Source organism: Stigmatopora argus, chromosome 23 (assembly GCF_051989625.1).
Source record: "Stigmatopora argus isolate UIUO_Sarg chromosome 23, RoL_Sarg_1.0, whole genome shotgun sequence".
NCBI classification, from domain to species: Eukaryota; Metazoa; Chordata; class Actinopteri; order Syngnathiformes; family Syngnathidae; genus Stigmatopora; species Stigmatopora argus.
The window spans coordinates 6,930,729-6,946,705 of record NC_135409.1 but is presented as its reverse complement, the minus strand read 5'-3'; the positions used below and the strand labels follow the sequence as shown (position 1 = coordinate 6,946,705).

Genomic DNA, 15,977 nt, shown 5'->3' with positions numbered 1-15,977 from the left:
CATGAGAGAAGTGTGTAACAGAAAAAGGTCCGACTTGAAACGTGAGTCAGTCCGGAACTATTTCAAGGTGATTCCCCGTTGATGAACATGGAGGAACAAAATTGCCAAAATTAAAAATGAATGAGTTAATAAATTAAAGTGAATTGTAGAGGCAATTGTGTTTTGTTTTGTTTATTGTTTTTTGTCAACATTTTATCACTAATCCTTGTGTAGTTAAGGACAAATGTATTTTTTTTTTAATCTCATAATGTATTGTAGCTACATAACATCCTTTATAGCCATTCGGCATATAACGGCGTCCTGGAGAGTACCACATTCCTCCTCCTGAGGAGTGACTTTGTACAGCTGAAAAAACCAAAATAAAAGCAATATGAATGGACCATTATGATAAACTGCGTCTATTATTTGAAAGTACCTTTTTAATCTTTTCAAGCTTTGAAAATGAGGTCATCTCATCCACTGGAATCTGAAGTCCGTCCACTTTAGTTGTGATGTCCGCCATGAGTTGGGATTCATCTTTGTCGTGAACTAGGACAACCAGGACGCAGTTGTCGCTGTCAGAAATGCCGAATGTTTTAAAGGCTTCGGAGATCTGTCAATGAATTGTTTGCTCTGGTTAATTGTCTTCTTTTTTTTCCGAACTAGGAAAGGCAAAGGCAAACTTACTTTATTATTTGGTGACAGGTTGAAGATGATCTCTGAAAACAAGCTTTTTGTCTTCATTTTGTTCATTTTTTGCAAGTGGACAGCCTTATTGGCAGCCACCAACACTTGGAAGGGACTCACCAGCTGCAAAAGAGTTCAAGTTCATCTTTATTTTGATTAAAATATTTGTACAGTGGTACCTCGAGATACGAGCTTAATTCGTTCCGGGACTGAGCTCGTACGTCGATTTTCTCGTAACTCAAATGAACGTTTCCCACTGAAAAAATGCAACGCTCCGCCCAGTGCTTGCAGAGACATTACAAAGAGGGAGTTGCGACCAGAGACATTACACGAGGGAGTTGCGGGGAGAGAGACAGTCGCCATGATGTTCTTATGAGCAGCATCTCGCGTCTGCTGTCTGCTCGTATATCAAAATGTGTCTCATATCTCAAGATTTGCCCGAAATTTTACTCGTATCAAGAATTGCTCGTATGTCGGGCCACTCGTATGTCGAGGTACCACTGTATATATTTAACCCTTGACTGCACCATATAGGTCAGAAGTGAACCAGCTCCGTTTTATTTTATTTTATTTGCAATAGATTAACTCCAGCATCCAGTATGTAATGCTTTCCTCAAATAACTTGTTTTTAATAACGATACGTTGTTAATTCAATTTTTCTTCCGTACTTTTTGAATGAAAGAGAATGGGTACTCACACAGTATGTTCTGCATCAAATTGTAAATCGAAAACAATCAAATCTCACCATAGTTGGGTTGATCAGCGCACCTTGGATTTCGCCATCGATTGCGTTTTTCCTCAGATCAGACGCATTTTTTACTTCTTTAAACAGCATTTGCGTCACGCTGAGTTCGGGGAAAAGTTCCAATTGATGAGATAAATGCATTTTAAAGAAATAATGAGCACATGACAGAGGATAGAGCGACAGAATGTAGGACTAATAACAGTGTAACACCGGAAGACTACATTTACGCTGCACGAAACATGTTACAAGACTGTGAATTATAAACTAAATGCTATTAATCGCTCGTAAATCTAAATAAGTGTTACTGTAAGGTTTTATTCTTATACGGTGATTTATGGTTGTTCTGGTTAAACTATTTACCTAGGAACCAAATAATAATAAGTACATGTTTCTAAACGGTTTTATTTTCAAGGCGGACTACTTGGTGTCAATAATAATAGCGCTTCCGGTTCGTTTCAGCAAAATGAACAATAGCCTACGCATGTAGTATTTGATACTGCTCTTTAATCGTGCATTTTGATGTAATGCTATTGAAAGGACTGGTTATCATCCTAAATTAGTTCCAGGTAGTATTTGCGATCAAATCGCGTTTAGAAAATAATGGATAAATTTGAAGGCTACATCTTCACCGCGCTGTGCAGCACCAACTTTCTGGTGTCCTGCCTGATCTTTTCAAAAGTCACCAGAGAGCAAAGAGAACCCTACATGGACGAAATTTTCCATGTTCCCCAAGCTCAAAAATACTGCCACGGGAAATTCAACCAGGTAGGATTAACTCTTTAAAACATTGGGACTGGCGGATTAGCTGGGACTGTTTGATTGGCTAATCCGGAACTGCGGTCAAGTGAGCGACCGTCCCTCTCGTTCGAATTGCAATTTAATTAAATGTAAAGATGCCATATCGACAAAAAACGTCACTCTTTAAATAAATAACATAAAATCACCCCATTGATTTTTTTTTCTGTCCATTGAAGGAAATCCTAACCACGACATCACCAGGCTGTTCCAGCACAGTGTAATTCATAAATCAACTATCTTTTCTGTAAATTTGGTTTCAATACGTTACATATCTTGGGAGCTATTGAAGAAAATAGGTGGTAATAACAGTAATAAATTAATAATTAATGTTGTTGTTGAAAAACTAAAAGGTGTTCGATAAACACAAGGTAATCACCTATCTTTTCTGAAAATTTGGTGTCTATACATCAAATGGTTTGGGAGCTATGGAAGAAATGAGGTGGTAATAACAGTAATAAATTATTAATTAATTAATGGAGTGTAATTGTGAAAAACTAAAAGGTGTTCGATGAGCACAAGGTAATCGCCTATCTTTTCTGTAAATTTGATGTCTATATGTCAAATGATTTGGGAGCTATTGAACAAAATAGGTGTTAACAGTAATAAATTATTAATTAATACATGGAGTGTGTTGTTGAAAAACTAAAAGGTGTTCATTAAACACAGATTTGTTTAACCCTAGAGCCATGCAAAAATATTTAAATATCAATTTTGTGGGTTATGAGATTTCGTACCATAAACGCTCACATTTGTAGGCTGATACTACATTTCCCAGAATGCAATATTTCTTTCTGGATGAATTGGGTGTTTAAAAAAAAAATTTTTTTTTTTCATTTTCACAGTGGGACCCAATGATTACAACCCTCCCTGGCCTCTACTTGGTCTCCGTGGGTATCATCAAACCTGCGGTACGTCTCGCCAACATGAGAGGTGAAGTGGTGTGTTCCACAGCCATGCTGCGTTTTATCAACCTCCTCTTCAACTGCGGCAACCTCTACCTGCTCTACCGGCTCATCTGCAGGCTGCATCCTAAGGAGAAGGTGCGAGTGATGAGAAATCAACTTGATAGCTAGCTTGTAACATCGTAGCAATGGCAGTGACTGCGCTGTTTTTTTTTTGTGCAACACTACTCAAATTCTAATGTTTGCACGTTCTTTCTTAGACGCGAACAACAGCTCGGCGGATTCTCTCCGCATTGTCGCTGTCCACCTTCCCCGTGCTCTACTTCTTCAACTTCCTGTACTACACGGACGCCGGTTCCACTTTCTTCATCCTCTTCACGTACGTCATGACACTCCACGGCTGCCACAAAACTTCAGCGCTGCTCGCCGCCTGCGCCGTCTTCTTCCGTCAGACCAACGTGGTGTGGGTCGCGTTCTGCGCCGGCACCCTGGTGGCCAATCAGATGGACGAGGCATGGAGAGCGGCGCATTCCAAAAAGACTGACGACAGGTCAACCCGGATGCTGGTTCCGTTATCGGCGAGTGGATTCAAGCGAGTTGCGTTCTTCAGCCTGGAGTTTTTCACTTCCCCCGCACACCTGAAGGCGGTGCTGTCGGCGGTGTGGCCGTACGGCGTGGTCGCCGCCGGGTTCGTGGTCTTTCTCTGGCGCAACGGCGGCGTGGTGGTGGGCGACCGCGCCAACCACGAAGCCTGCCTCAACTTCCCGCAGATTTTTTACTTCCTCTGCTTCTCGTTCTTCTTCTCCTTGCCCGTCACGCTCTGCCACCGCCGCGTTCGACGCTTCCTTCAAGCCATGAAAAAGCAACCCGTCCTATTCCTGCTCGCCACCGTCGTTTGCGTCCTCCTGGTTTGGAAGTTCACCGCCGTTCACAAGTACCTTCTTGCGGATAACCGTCACTTCACCTTCTACGTTTGGAAGCGGTTCTTCCAAAGGCACCAGATGCTGCGCTTCCTCCTGATCCCGGTCTACATTTTCGCCGGCTGGCACTTCCAGGACTCCCTGAAGTCGCGCTCGCTCTTCTGGACGTTAGCATTCGTCGTGTGCATCATGGCCGCCACCGTCCCTCAGAAGCTCCTGGAGTTCCGTTATTTCATCATCCCGTACTTGATGTACCGTTTGCACATGCCGCTCCCCTCCATGCCCAGACTTGTTTTGGAGTTCCTGTTTTACGCAGCCGTCAACGCCGCCACGCTTTACATCTTCGTCACCAAAACTTTCCGCTGGCCGGACAGCGCCGCTACGCAGAGGTTCATGTGGTGAACTTCAGAATACTGGGAAGAAGGTCAAAAGTCACATAGTTAAAACCAGGATGTTGTGTAATTTATTTAAGAATGATTATGGCAACCAAATGTTTTTTTTTTTTTTAAATGAAGACACCCTGATTTTTTTTTCATTTGTTTTTCCAATGTACATCAATACATTCCTTACAAAAACGGTGTAATCTACACCCCCAAACCAATCGCCGTCAATGACAGCCAAAACATTTTTACTGTTAGTCATCTTCCTATTATTGCTGTAATAAATACTTCAGACTTCTCATTGTCATTTATCGCTACTGTGTGCAAATAATCAAGTCTGTCGTCTCCATTAATGTTGCTCAAACTATAAAGTTATTTTTTATAACTGATCATTCATAACACAATACACAACGCTGCAGATTATTGGGCGCATCGTTAAGGCAACTCGAACGCACGCTAAAATATGACACAACATGATCCACTAGCTATTAGCATGACCCTTTTTTTAAAAAGGTAGCTGGAGCTTGCTTGTCCTTTGTTGAAATAATGTACAGTGTATTGGTATTAATTGGAGTTCAAACATTTACATATTCACCTTATGTATCCGGCAAATTCCAGAACATGGATTCCGTTTCACTACGTTAGCAATAGCACGGCAGGCAACCCCAATCCCTTCACGACGTGACTTTCATACATTTGCGCTCTTCAAAATATGAGCAGGGAAAAAAAACGCAGTTAGTTGCGGTTTCTCGGAACAAATAGGTTTTTAGTGAGCCTCTTGTTCTTTGCAGGGTACTCCCAATGTTCATTGCGCTACTGTTGGCAATGAAGTTTTGGATCCTGGCACTCTAATTGGGCCAGAGGCAGTGGCTTTCCTTGCACTGATCCGGCTGGCAGATGTAGCAGTTCAACGAGTCCAGCTCTTTCAGCGTGACGAACGTTCCCATTTTCGTGTTCAGTTTGTGGTCAAGCATTCACACACAAGGGAAACTTAAAAACCCCACAAAAGAACCCACACAGGTGAAAAACCATTTTCGTGTTCAGTTTGTGGTCAAGCATTCACACACGAAAATAGCTTAAAAACGCACACCAGAACCCACACTGGTGAAAAACCATTTTCCTGCTCAGTTTGTGGTCAAGCATTCACCTGGAATGAAAGCTTAAAAAGGCACACAAGAACCCACATAGGTGAAAACCAATTTTCGTGTTCAGTTTGTGGTCAAGCATTCACACACAAGGGTAACTTAATTAGTCATGCAAGAACCCACACAGGTGAAAAGCCATTTTCGTGTTCAATTTGCGGTAAAGCCTTTTCTCAAAAGCAAGCTTTACAAATACACACAAGAAGCCACACTGGTGAAAAACCATTTTCCTGCTCAGTTTGTGGTAAAACATTTACACACAAGGGAAACTTAAATATTCATGCAAGAACGAACCCACACAGGTGAAAAACCATTTTCGTGTTCAGTTTGTGGTAAAACATTTACAAACAAGGGAAACTTAAATAGTTATGCAAGAACCCACATAGGTGAAAAAATATTTTCGTGTTCATTTTGTGGTAAAACATTTACACACAAGTGAAAATTTAAAATGCACACAAGAGCCCACACTGGTGAAAACCCATTTTCGTGTTCAGTTTGTAGTCAAGCATTCCCACACAAGGGTAACTTAATTAGTCATGCAAGAACCCAAACTGGTGAAAAACCATTTTCATGTTCAGTTTGTGGTCGAACATTTTCCCAAAGGAGAAGCTTAAAAAACACTTATTAACCCACACCGAAGAACAATGTTTTCCTGCTCAGTCTGTGGCCACAGATTCGCGACAACAGCCCAATTAAAAAGCTACACAATTCAAAAACATTTTCCAGGCGCAGATAATGTTCCAACATTTTCACATAAGAGAACCTGAAAAGAAGATTTAACAACCCGCACAGGAGAAAAGCCCTTTTTTTGCTCAATTTGTGGCAGGAATATCTTAAAAACCCAATTACCCATAACGGTCAGAAACCCTTTTCCTGCTCCACTTCTTGCCAGAGATTTAGCCGTAAGGATCGACTTAAAAGACGCAAATGTGGTGTGATAAGCAGTTGCCAATCACGGCTTTGCTTGCTTTATCAATTTCTGTATGACAGATCGTTGTAATCGAAGTATAATTGTATTTTGCATTCTGAAAATCTTGTTTACACTTTTTAATGTGCAATATCGATCCACACGATTCAAATATAGTAATGCCTAAAGATAAGAGCTTACTGCGGGATCGAGTTAGTATGTCAATTAACTCGTATCTCAAGTCAATTCTTCCCATAGAAATGAACAAAATACAAATTAATCCATTTCCATCCTAAAAAAAAAACAATAACAGGATGTCACAACGGAAAAACGTCTTTATTGTTCCAATTTACCACCGACTCACAAGCGGGAACCATCTGGTGTGCTCATATCTCAAATTTGTCTCGTATCTCAAGGCAAAAATTTACTCAGGATTTTCCTCCTATCTGAAATTTCTCGTATGTTGGAACACTTGTATGTCAAGGTATTACTGTATAAGAAAATTGAGTTGTCGTTTTATTTACTTCACAATTCTATCCGAATTAGTAGAGCCTAAATTAGGAAATTACAAAGTAAATAATCAATAATTTTATGTAAATAATTTGGAAAATATGTCTTCACAGTTAAACACATGCCTAAGAGCAGTTTTTGTCTATTGAATTTGCTAGCAAATCCAATAAGAATATTGAGTGTTATTCAAACATGATACATTTTAATGAAAATAATTGATATATTGAATCTAGGAGGAATAAGGAGGAATGTGGGTAGACAACACCAAGTTCCTGGGAATCCACAGTACGTCTGAGCTCACTTGGTTTAGGCGCACACACCACCAGGTGAAGAAGGCCCGACAAAAGCTCTTCTTCCCTGGGATACCTTCAGCTTCTGATCAACTTGTACAGGGCTACTATAGACAGCATCCTGAGTCTGAGTGCAAAAGTGTGCTATGGAAGCCACACTGCACCTGACAGGAAAGTATTGGCCCAAATCCATCAACCCACTTCGGTAACCCAAATTAAACCAACCAATTTGAAGATGCCAGCCGGGTGTTTATTGCAGCAAACTATAATAGCATCTTCTACAGTTGTTTCTGTTCAGACATAGGCTTTATCGTCATCATCAAATCATCAAAAGCCTTTGTTGTCATCATACACAGCTGCGTATAACGAAATTGGTTTCACATTCTCTATATGTGTCAGTTAAAACATACATCTTGAAAGTGGAGCAAGTATTACATAGGCAATAATACGGAATTAGGAAATCAGGCCTCTCGTAAAAATCCAAACATTGAAGAGGGGTTGTGAGGTGATTCATTTTGTTTGAGCTCAATTTCTTTACCAAAAGACACATCCTGCAGACTTTTAGAGAGAGAAACCATAATTGTTAGATCTGTGGTGCAGACGCCATGGTAACGTCTTCCTGTGGAAAGAACAGCGAAGACAACCTGTGCATGTGTGTGCACCCCCACCCACTCATATGTACAAAGTACATCGATGTCTTGAGTTGCTTGGATTTGTTTTTTTTTGCAATGTTCGTTAAACGAAATCGCAAAATGAAGCAGAATTTACAGTCTCCACTCTCTATGCGGATGTGCATGCAACACCTGTTACGTCTCACTCATGTAAAACCAGAATTTATGACTTATTTACTTAACAACTCATTATTGATCGTTGTGTGCTACAATGGTCTTTGTTTTTTTTTTTTTATTTAAAAAAAAATATAATTCTTTACAGTTTTGAGATTGAGGGTGCAATCCCAGGTTGGGATCTTTCTGTCCAGAGTTTGCATGTTCTCCCTGGGCTTGCATGTTTTTTTTCTCCATGTACTCCAGTTTTTTCGCACATCGCAGAAACATTCATGGAAGGCTGGTTCAACAACTTGGTATGAGATTGAACATGTTTTCCGTTTTATTGTGTCATTCAATTGGCTGGAAACCCATTCCCCCAGAATCAGCTGAGTCCCAAGTGCCTCTATTTGGCTGGGATTGGCTCCAGCGACCCTAATGAGGACGAAGCGGTTCAGAAAATGAATGAATAAATGTATACGTATTGAACATGTATGCATTCAAAACACTCCTTTATTTGTCTGCCTGCAATAAGGTTATTGGAAGTGTTAATTAAACCTGTAAGCTTTTACCTCAATAGCTTGGTATACACCTTTAAGTTTTCAATGTAAGCCTCTGCTGCACTTTGCAAACATTTTGTCTCAAACTAGAGAATGTTGCCTCAAAAAATTTTCACTTCGAAACAATCAGGTGTACATCTGAAGTCACAAAGCTTGTCAGTTTAGTAAGCATAACTTAGGGCGAGCGGAGTGTTTGCTAAATTTTAATTACAGTGGCACCTTGAGATACGAGCTTGATATGTTCCGGTACTGAGCTCGTATGTCGATTTACTCGTATCTCAAATCAACGTTGCCCATAGAAATGAACTAAAAACAAATTAATTCTTTCCAACCCTCTGAAAAAAACACCAAAATAGGATATTGGATTGGAAAAACATGTTGATTTGTTCTAATTCGCCATCTATTAACAGAGTAACATATAACTAGTGGTTGTGATGTTTAATAGTACTAAAATTACGGCAACGCGCTGGAAACATAACATAAACCAATTTAAATGAACTTGGATTTCGATACAGACACACTCAAAAATAAGTTTAATCTAACCTTACACTAAACTTAATTCTAATTTTGTTTTAAATTTTATACCTTTCTTGTTACGACTTTGGGGAGACGTCGAGGCGAGGATTCGAGGAATAGGATCCAATCGCAGGGAAGCAGGCGAAAACGAGGGAAGTAGTGCTCATACCAAAACTTTAATAATTTAGGCAGGCTCTTAGAAAATAACAAAGACTTCGAAATCAAATCACAAATCCCAACCTGACTAGGGAAACGACGGGGAATCGAGGAACGAGGTTGTAAGATAAAATGACAAAGTCGCTTGGGAATTGCTTGTTCATATTATATCAGTTTTTGTAAGTATAGAAAACATCATTGTCATAAGAAACTTACCCAGAGTTTGGTCATTGTCATGGAGACTTGACACTGATTAATCAGTCTTCGCCAAAGTTTGGTCGTTGTCATAGAAACTATACTATACTCTTTTTGCCTATATAAAGACTGACCCACTATTCATTCGGAGAGAGTTGCGAGGACACCAGGCTGAGCGGTCTTCCACTGTTAGAGCTCACTCTCTCCATCTTGCAGTCCGGTAATAAACCTATTTACTTTTAAATTGATCTCACTCTTTCTTGACCTGCTCCTGAAGTTGTATTTTCAGATCTATCAGAGGTAACGCAGACACACGGCGAGGAAAATAAGGCAGACGATCCAACAAATGTGGGGTTTAAATAGACTGACATGGGTTGACGAGACAATTAGGAACACCTGGGAAAAACATGAGGGAGCAGGCAGGGAATACACCAGGGTCGGATAAACGACAGCTGAACACAATGGGCAATCACTCAGACAGGACACCAGGGGGGGAAAAAGCATAAAATCAAGCAGCCCTAACATTCCTGGCTCTATTTGCCCCGCCTCTACCCTGACTTTCAGCTGCAGCTAAAATGGAACCAGTCGAGGGTTGTTTGCTTTTGTCTTCCCTTCGAAAATATATCGAAAATAATGCACACACATTTCCTCACAATAGGATAACGCACGACCATTTGCCTACGAGAAGGAGTATACTCCTCTCGTATTAGCGAGCAAGCTCCTCCGCCATTCTGCACTGACTAACGGGAAAAAAAAACACAAAAATGCAACGCTACGCCCAGTGCTCGTATAGACAATACACGAGGGAGTTGCGACGGGAAAGACAGTGCCCATGTTATTCTCAAAAGCAGCCACACCTGGCTGTATGCTCGTATATCAAAAATGGTCTTGTATCTCAAGATAAATATTTGCTCGTACCTCAAACTGCTCGAATGTCAGGGCACTCGTATGTCGAGGTATTACTGTACATGAAAAAAAACCAACCCACACATACACACACAACACAAAATGTAGAACACCAGCCGGAGTTTTCTGGTTTTAATGCACAAGATGACAGTACGGTTGTGAAAAATGTAATGACTATTGTGCTATGCCAGACACCAGGCGCAGCGTCATGACGCAATTGATGGAAAGTGTCTTCGCAAAGACTAGACGAAGGGCGACAACTGTGATGGAGAAGAGGTTCACCTTCTTGTCTGCCAAAGACATGCACATTTAGTTCTTCCCAAAATACTGCCTGTTCCATGTTCAATACCAACCTGACACCAACGCATCCTGGCACGGCCATTGTCTCTTGTCACCTGTCATAGTAAAACAGCAAATCTTAGAAGGTTGTGACTGGATTAACTTTACTAAAGGAGAAGCCCCAGTAAAATCTCCTCACCTTCCTCACACAAGTCATTAGCTGCAGCGGGTAGCAGTGACACCTGGTTGTATAGGAAGTCTTGCGATATTTGCACGGCATTAGACTCCTTGAACGTGGGTCCTTTCGCCGTCTTCACCGCTGCGTTGTGTCGGCTGAAGCCGTTGGCGAGACAAGCTGTCTGATTGCCAGCCTCAAGTTTGAAGAAAGAAGGCTCAACCTCCTTCCCTAGAACAACCCAAACCACGTTTTATTATAAGGCAACACAGCGACACTATGGAACATTTCAGCATTCTCTCATACTGTACAGATATTTATCTTCGTACTTTGATCTTGCAAAAAAGGTGTACAGTAGTACCTCTACTTACAAAATAAATTGCTTCCAGAATTGGTTTTGTAACTTTTTGTAAGTAGAGATATATTTTACATGTAAAAGCTTTAATGTGTTCCAATACTTACCTTTAAAAATACAGTGGTACCTCGCGACATACGAGTGCCCCGACATACGAGCAATTTGAGATATGAGTAAAATTAAATTATTAACTATTAAACACATTTTAGTACTATTAAACCACTAGTTATTTGTTACTTTGTCAATAGACGGCAAATTAGAACAAATAATAATGTTTTTCCAATTCAATATTCTGTTTTGGGTGTTTTTTCAGAGGGTTGGAACAAATTAATTAGATTTTAGTTCATTTCTATGGGAAACGTTCATTTGAGTTACGAGTAAATCGACATACGAGCTCAGTCCAGGAACGAATTAAGCTCGTATCTTGAGGTACCACTGTAATTCATTCATTCATTTTGTATATCGCGCATCCTCATAAAACCCCTACACTATTAGGCGGCTCCCTATAAAAAATTATGAAAGTATAAGAAGATTTTTTTTTTATTAAGCCAACACTTGCAAAAACGTTTTCTATTGTTTTTGAAGGGTGAGTGCATAGATAAGAGCTCCTCTGAGACAATGGGAGGCCAGCGGGATGTTCTCAGAAAGCCAATGGGAGGCCAACCACGTGTTGGGAGAGGAATGGGAGAGCAACTCTATCATGCAAATTTCAAATAAAATACAGGATACAGGAAGTGTGTTTACTTTTTGGATATGTCTAACTTTTTTGGACATTTTGCATTTTGTAACTTGAATTTTTTTCGTATCTTGAGACGATTTTTTCCCATTTAGGTGTTTCGTAACCTGAATGTTTGTATGTGGAGATGACTATAAGTAGGGCTACCCCTGTACTTTTATTCCAATATGATAAGGTATTCTTGTTAATGCACTCTGAGGTTCTGTACAACAAGAATTGTAAAACTCAAAAGCATTGTTATAATTAAATGAAAAATAGAGGAGTTATATGGGAGGAGTTATATGCAATCTAATTATAGGCCCAGATTAGGTCAGTAGCCTACTTAAACTAGTCCATTCATTCATTCATTCGTTCACTCGTTCACTTGCTAACCCACTCGCCCGCTCACTTGCTCACTCACTCACTCAAGGGTTGTTGAAGCCTAACCCATCACTAGGCCTAAACAAGATCACTTTTTATTTTTAAATTCATGTACAAACCTTCACTTTAACGCTCACCCCATTTCCAATGATTAACTTATTGATTGCTGTCACATACTAGTTATTTCACTTAGAAGACCCTTAAACAAAAACCTGATTGGACCTTCTCATTTAATATTAAAATTAACTTCCTACACTTAATTCCAGTTTGCCTTACATTTACACAGTCAATTATAAAAATTTAGAGTAGCTTTTACTTACGATCTTCTACCGTCAATCTTGTTCTTCCCCCGAAAGTTAATTTCGAGTTTGCTGACACACACTAGTTGTTTCCTTAACAAGAACCTAGATAGCAACTTCAACAAGCAATGGAAGAAGTAAAAAAAAAGGTTTGTCGGTCCTCAGACACAAAAATAAATGAAATAAAAATCTGATCATGTAATTAATTGACATTTTCAAGCAATCCTCCAATTTTCTTCCAATTGAACATTCATGCGTTCACCTTCTGTGCCGCCTGTCCTCGCATGGGTTGCAGGGATACTTGAAAATGCAAAATGATTTTTCCCCTATATTTTCTACAGTTGCGGAAATCTTCACTGTGATGTTCTACGGGGAAACATTTCTATTTTAACTTGAGCTATAAGTCATTCAAGTCAATTGGACAAACCTACCTCACCAAGCATAGTAATTCATGTTTGGAACAAAAGTTGATTTAATCAACAACACTAGACATGCAGCTGTAGCAAAGAAAGATTACATAAATAAACAGCAGATACGGAAACATAGAAGTTATAAAATCTTACTGTTTCCATTGTCAGATCCAACCGCTGAAGACACCTTGAAAGACCACAGCACAACACAAATATACATTCTTGTTGGCCACACCCTGCACCTCTGCATCATGTTCCTTGTTGTAAGAAAAAAAACACAGCTTATTGTAAATGAACTGAATTATAATTTTTCAAATGTAATCGTGTTTTTCCTTGGCCCGTCGTTATTGAATATTTTTGGAAAGGATTTTACATTCACCATCCGTGTTGTACTGAAGACAACTTGAAAGGTCACAGTCAATCAAATTGTTTTTCATGTGGCATGTTGTATATTGTATACTAAAGTGTCACTGAAACATGATGCTATATAAATAAAAAGGTTATCACACCACGTTATAAGCCACAATAATAAAAAAGGAAGAGATACAGCGCCTAACTGGTAAGTCAGGAAGAGTATGACCCAAGAATGAAGGTTGAAGGCAATCAATGCTTCTGACAATTAATCACATCTTTTATATAGTTTGGATATACATACTATATACCAGTAATACCTCGATCACACTCAAAACCTATGGGAAATTTGTCCAATCAGCTTACATCCATATTTTTGGAATGTGGGAGGAAACCAGAGTACCCGGAGGAAACCCACACAGAGAACATGCTAACTCAACACACGTGGACCTACCTGGATTCGAACCCAGGACCCCAGAGCTGAGGCTGATGCGCTAACCACTCATCCGCCAGGCCACCCCTATGTGTATAAAGTTGCGATTTATAGTCAGAGGGCCCATTAGTGGACTTTATCCACGGCAACAATGCACTCGTAAACGAACAAACAAATTTAAATTAACTTGGATAACTATATACAGACACTCAACGTTTAATGTAACTTCAAACAAAACTGAATTCTAAATTTGTTGTAATCTTTTTTATCTTACGTAGTTCTACGGGTTGACACCACATGGCCGCTCCGCCGAAGTCTTCAAAACGAACGCATCAAGAGTTGTTTGTTTTTGTCTACCCTTCAAAATATTTCGATAATGTCGCATACAAATGTCATCACAATATGATAATGCGCCATAACGATGGTGTGAATTTCGAGGGATTTAAATTGGAAATAGTTCCTTCCCCCAAAAAATTCTGTGAACATTTTGGGCGATTTCCAGAGTTTGGAGAGGTTGTCCAGAGTCCCGGAGTTTGCGTTGCATTTCCGGAGAAACTCCTGAAATTCAGGAGTAGTTGGCAGCCCTGCAACTGCTTAACATGCACTATGGCAGAAGCAACAGTGGGTATATAGATGACATTCAAGTGAGATAGAAGAATCAAATGGCATTGCTTCAACTAGGCAGGAAATCTTACAATGTGCTTATTGATGTCATTGCAACAGGAAGTGAAAACCACATTCATCCAGCTGCAAGTAAGCATTCACATTCATGCAGACTGTGAGCAGAGAGATGAATCCTGCTCACTTGTGCGTGCTGTTGGCTGCTTTGAGCCTTGGTAAGATCATCTAAGGTCCTTTCTCATTGTAACCTATGTCTGACACCTTAGTTGCTCTCTTATAGGAAATGGCGACCAAAGGGTAAACGAGCCGACAGGGTATGTGCAGGCAATGGAGGGAGCGGCAGTGACGCTGAACTGTACCTACACTCCTGGCAACAAGTACATCTTTTGGTACAAACAGGAAGAAAATACATCAGTCAAATTTGTTTTGATGATCGATGAGTACAATGGAGTCGCAAGTAGGAATAAGTTCCCTGACAGGTTCAATTCCAGCATAAATACCAGTGCCCTGCAAGCTTACCTGTATATCAAGCAGTTAAAACTGGACGACTCAGCAATCTTCTTCTGTGTCGTGCCCACGCTGACACATCCACCTGTGTGCCTGTACAAAAACACATGCATCACTTCCATAGGTCGCAATAGCGGTGGTGGTGGGGGCCAGCTTTACTGAAGTAGATGGTGTCAAATATATCTTCAATAGCCTATAACCCTTTTGACATTACTCACACTAATCATGTATTCTGTTTGTATTATCACTCAAGTCTTGTATGTGTTGCTCATTCCACATTCCACACTTTGTGACCCATAATTCCTTCCCTGTTAAGCCCTGGAAGCTGTCCAGGAAGGTAGAATTTATTTCAATTCTAGCCTGAAGGATCCTGCCAGGTCTAAGTGCTAAATTAAGTTAATTAACAGACTAGCTAGCCATAGAAAAATCCTTATATGGAAATTACTTTTAAAGTGAAACCCAACCACTTATATTCAAATTAACACCCACTGTTAGCCAGTTGGAAAATAATTTATAAACGGTAGTCAGATTATCAGGGGTTGTCACTTCATTTGCAATACAGCACGTTGGTGTGAAAGCTGATCCTGAAGGCTTTCAGTGTGTGTTCGTTTCTCTCCAAATAAGAAACGCCCCAGAATATAAATATGAACACTAATAATGGCTTACTGTAAAAAAAATTTTTTTTTTTAAAAAGTTACATAATGTACCGTATTTTTAAGACTATAAAGTGCGTTTTGGGGTTATTTTATTTAATAAAATTTAAAACAAAGAACAAACATGTTGTATGATGTCTTCATATTGTAGGAACAATATAACAAATGTGATATCTAGCTTGACGCCTGCCTGGGCGTCCGTTCACTCAAGATATATTTTACAATATATAGTACGTCTATTAAATGCACTTCACTCCTTGTTCCTTATCGGATGGTTTAGAACTTTCACTGGCAGTGTGGCAAGCAGCTGTCACAACATCCAGCCGACGTAATGAAAGGAGCTGCCGTGTTAAGACGCACACCATTAATTAATACCTGAAGTTGCCCGCAATTAGCAAACTGCCAAGCTAGACAGCAGGCTTTACTTTTTATTCTGCAAAA

At 39.9% G+C, this 15,977-nt stretch overlaps 3 protein-coding genes across 4 annotated transcripts; 1 reads left to right on the top strand and 2 right to left on the bottom strand.

Moving 5' to 3' along the window:
• Positions 1-198: 198 nt before the first annotated feature.
• Positions 199-4,439, bottom strand: tprkb (Tp53rk binding protein). Of its 2 annotated transcripts, none has more exons than XM_077593561.1 (4): positions 1,412-4,439; positions 667-789; positions 416-592; positions 199-345 (listed from the first exon to the last, which is right to left on the bottom strand). In XM_077593561.1, exons 1-4 carry the CDS (start codon positions 1,550-1,552, stop codon positions 259-261), a joined length of 528 nt encoding a protein of 175 aa, XP_077449687.1. In that variant the 5' UTR covers positions 1,553-4,439; the 3' UTR covers positions 199-258. The 2 variants fall into 2 exon arrangements, with proteins under 2 accessions (XP_077449687.1, XP_077449688.1); XM_077593562.1 differs by having other exon boundaries at positions 1,435-4,439.
• alg10 (ALG10 alpha-1,2-mannosyltransferase) lies at positions 1,817-4,703 on the top strand. The gene is made up of 3 exons (XM_077593557.1): positions 1,817-2,176; positions 3,052-3,249; positions 3,372-4,703. Exons 1-3 carry the CDS (start codon positions 2,012-2,014, stop codon positions 4,431-4,433), a joined length of 1,425 nt encoding a protein of 474 aa, XP_077449683.1. The 5' UTR covers positions 1,817-2,011; the 3' UTR covers positions 4,434-4,703.
• Positions 4,704-10,474: 5,771 nt separating this feature from the next.
• LOC144068870 (uncharacterized) lies at positions 10,475-15,230 on the bottom strand. The gene is made up of 5 exons (XM_077593761.1): positions 14,896-15,230; positions 13,125-13,228; positions 10,836-11,042; positions 10,711-10,752; positions 10,475-10,647 (listed from the first exon to the last, which is right to left on the bottom strand). The coding sequence occupies exons 1-5, from the start codon at positions 15,003-15,005 to the stop codon at positions 10,532-10,534; spliced, it is 579 nt and encodes a 192-aa protein (XP_077449887.1). The 5' UTR covers positions 15,006-15,230; the 3' UTR covers positions 10,475-10,531.
• Between the last annotated feature and the right edge of the window lie 747 nt (positions 15,231-15,977).

Excerpts from the sequence above, each read along its gene's own strand:
- tprkb (XM_077593561.1), bottom strand. The coding sequence starts at position 1,552 with ATGCATTTATCTCATCAATTGGAACTTTTCCCCGAACTCAGCGTGACG. Across the intron at positions 790-1,411 it reads CGCTGATCAACCCAACTATG|CTGGTGAGTCCCTTCCAAGT; the intron begins GTGAGATTTGAT and ends ACTCTTTTGCAG. Across the intron at positions 346-415 it reads AGCTTGAAAAGATTAAAAAG|CTGTACAAAGTCACTCCTCA; the intron begins GTACTTTCAAAT and ends TGGTTTTTTCAG.
- alg10 (XM_077593557.1), top strand. The coding sequence starts at position 2,012 with ATGGATAAATTTGAAGGCTACATCTTCACCGCGCTGTGCAGCACCAAC. Across the intron at positions 2,177-3,051 it reads GCCACGGGAAATTCAACCAG|TGGGACCCAATGATTACAAC; the intron begins GTAGGATTAACT and ends TCATTTTCACAG. Across the intron at positions 3,250-3,371 it reads GGCTGCATCCTAAGGAGAAG|ACGCGAACAACAGCTCGGCG; the intron begins GTGCGAGTGATG and ends GTTCTTTCTTAG.
- LOC144068870 (XM_077593761.1), bottom strand. The coding sequence starts at position 15,005 with ATGGAAGTGATGCATGTGTTTTTGTACAGGCACACAGGTGGATGTGTC. Across the intron at positions 10,753-10,835 it reads TAATGACTTGTGTGAGGAAG|GTGACAAGAGACAATGGCCG; the intron begins GTGAGGAGATTT and ends TTACTATGACAG. Across the intron at positions 10,648-10,710 it reads CCAGGATGCGTTGGTGTCAG|ACAAGAAGGTGAACCTCTTC; the intron begins GTTGGTATTGAA and ends TGTCTTTGGCAG.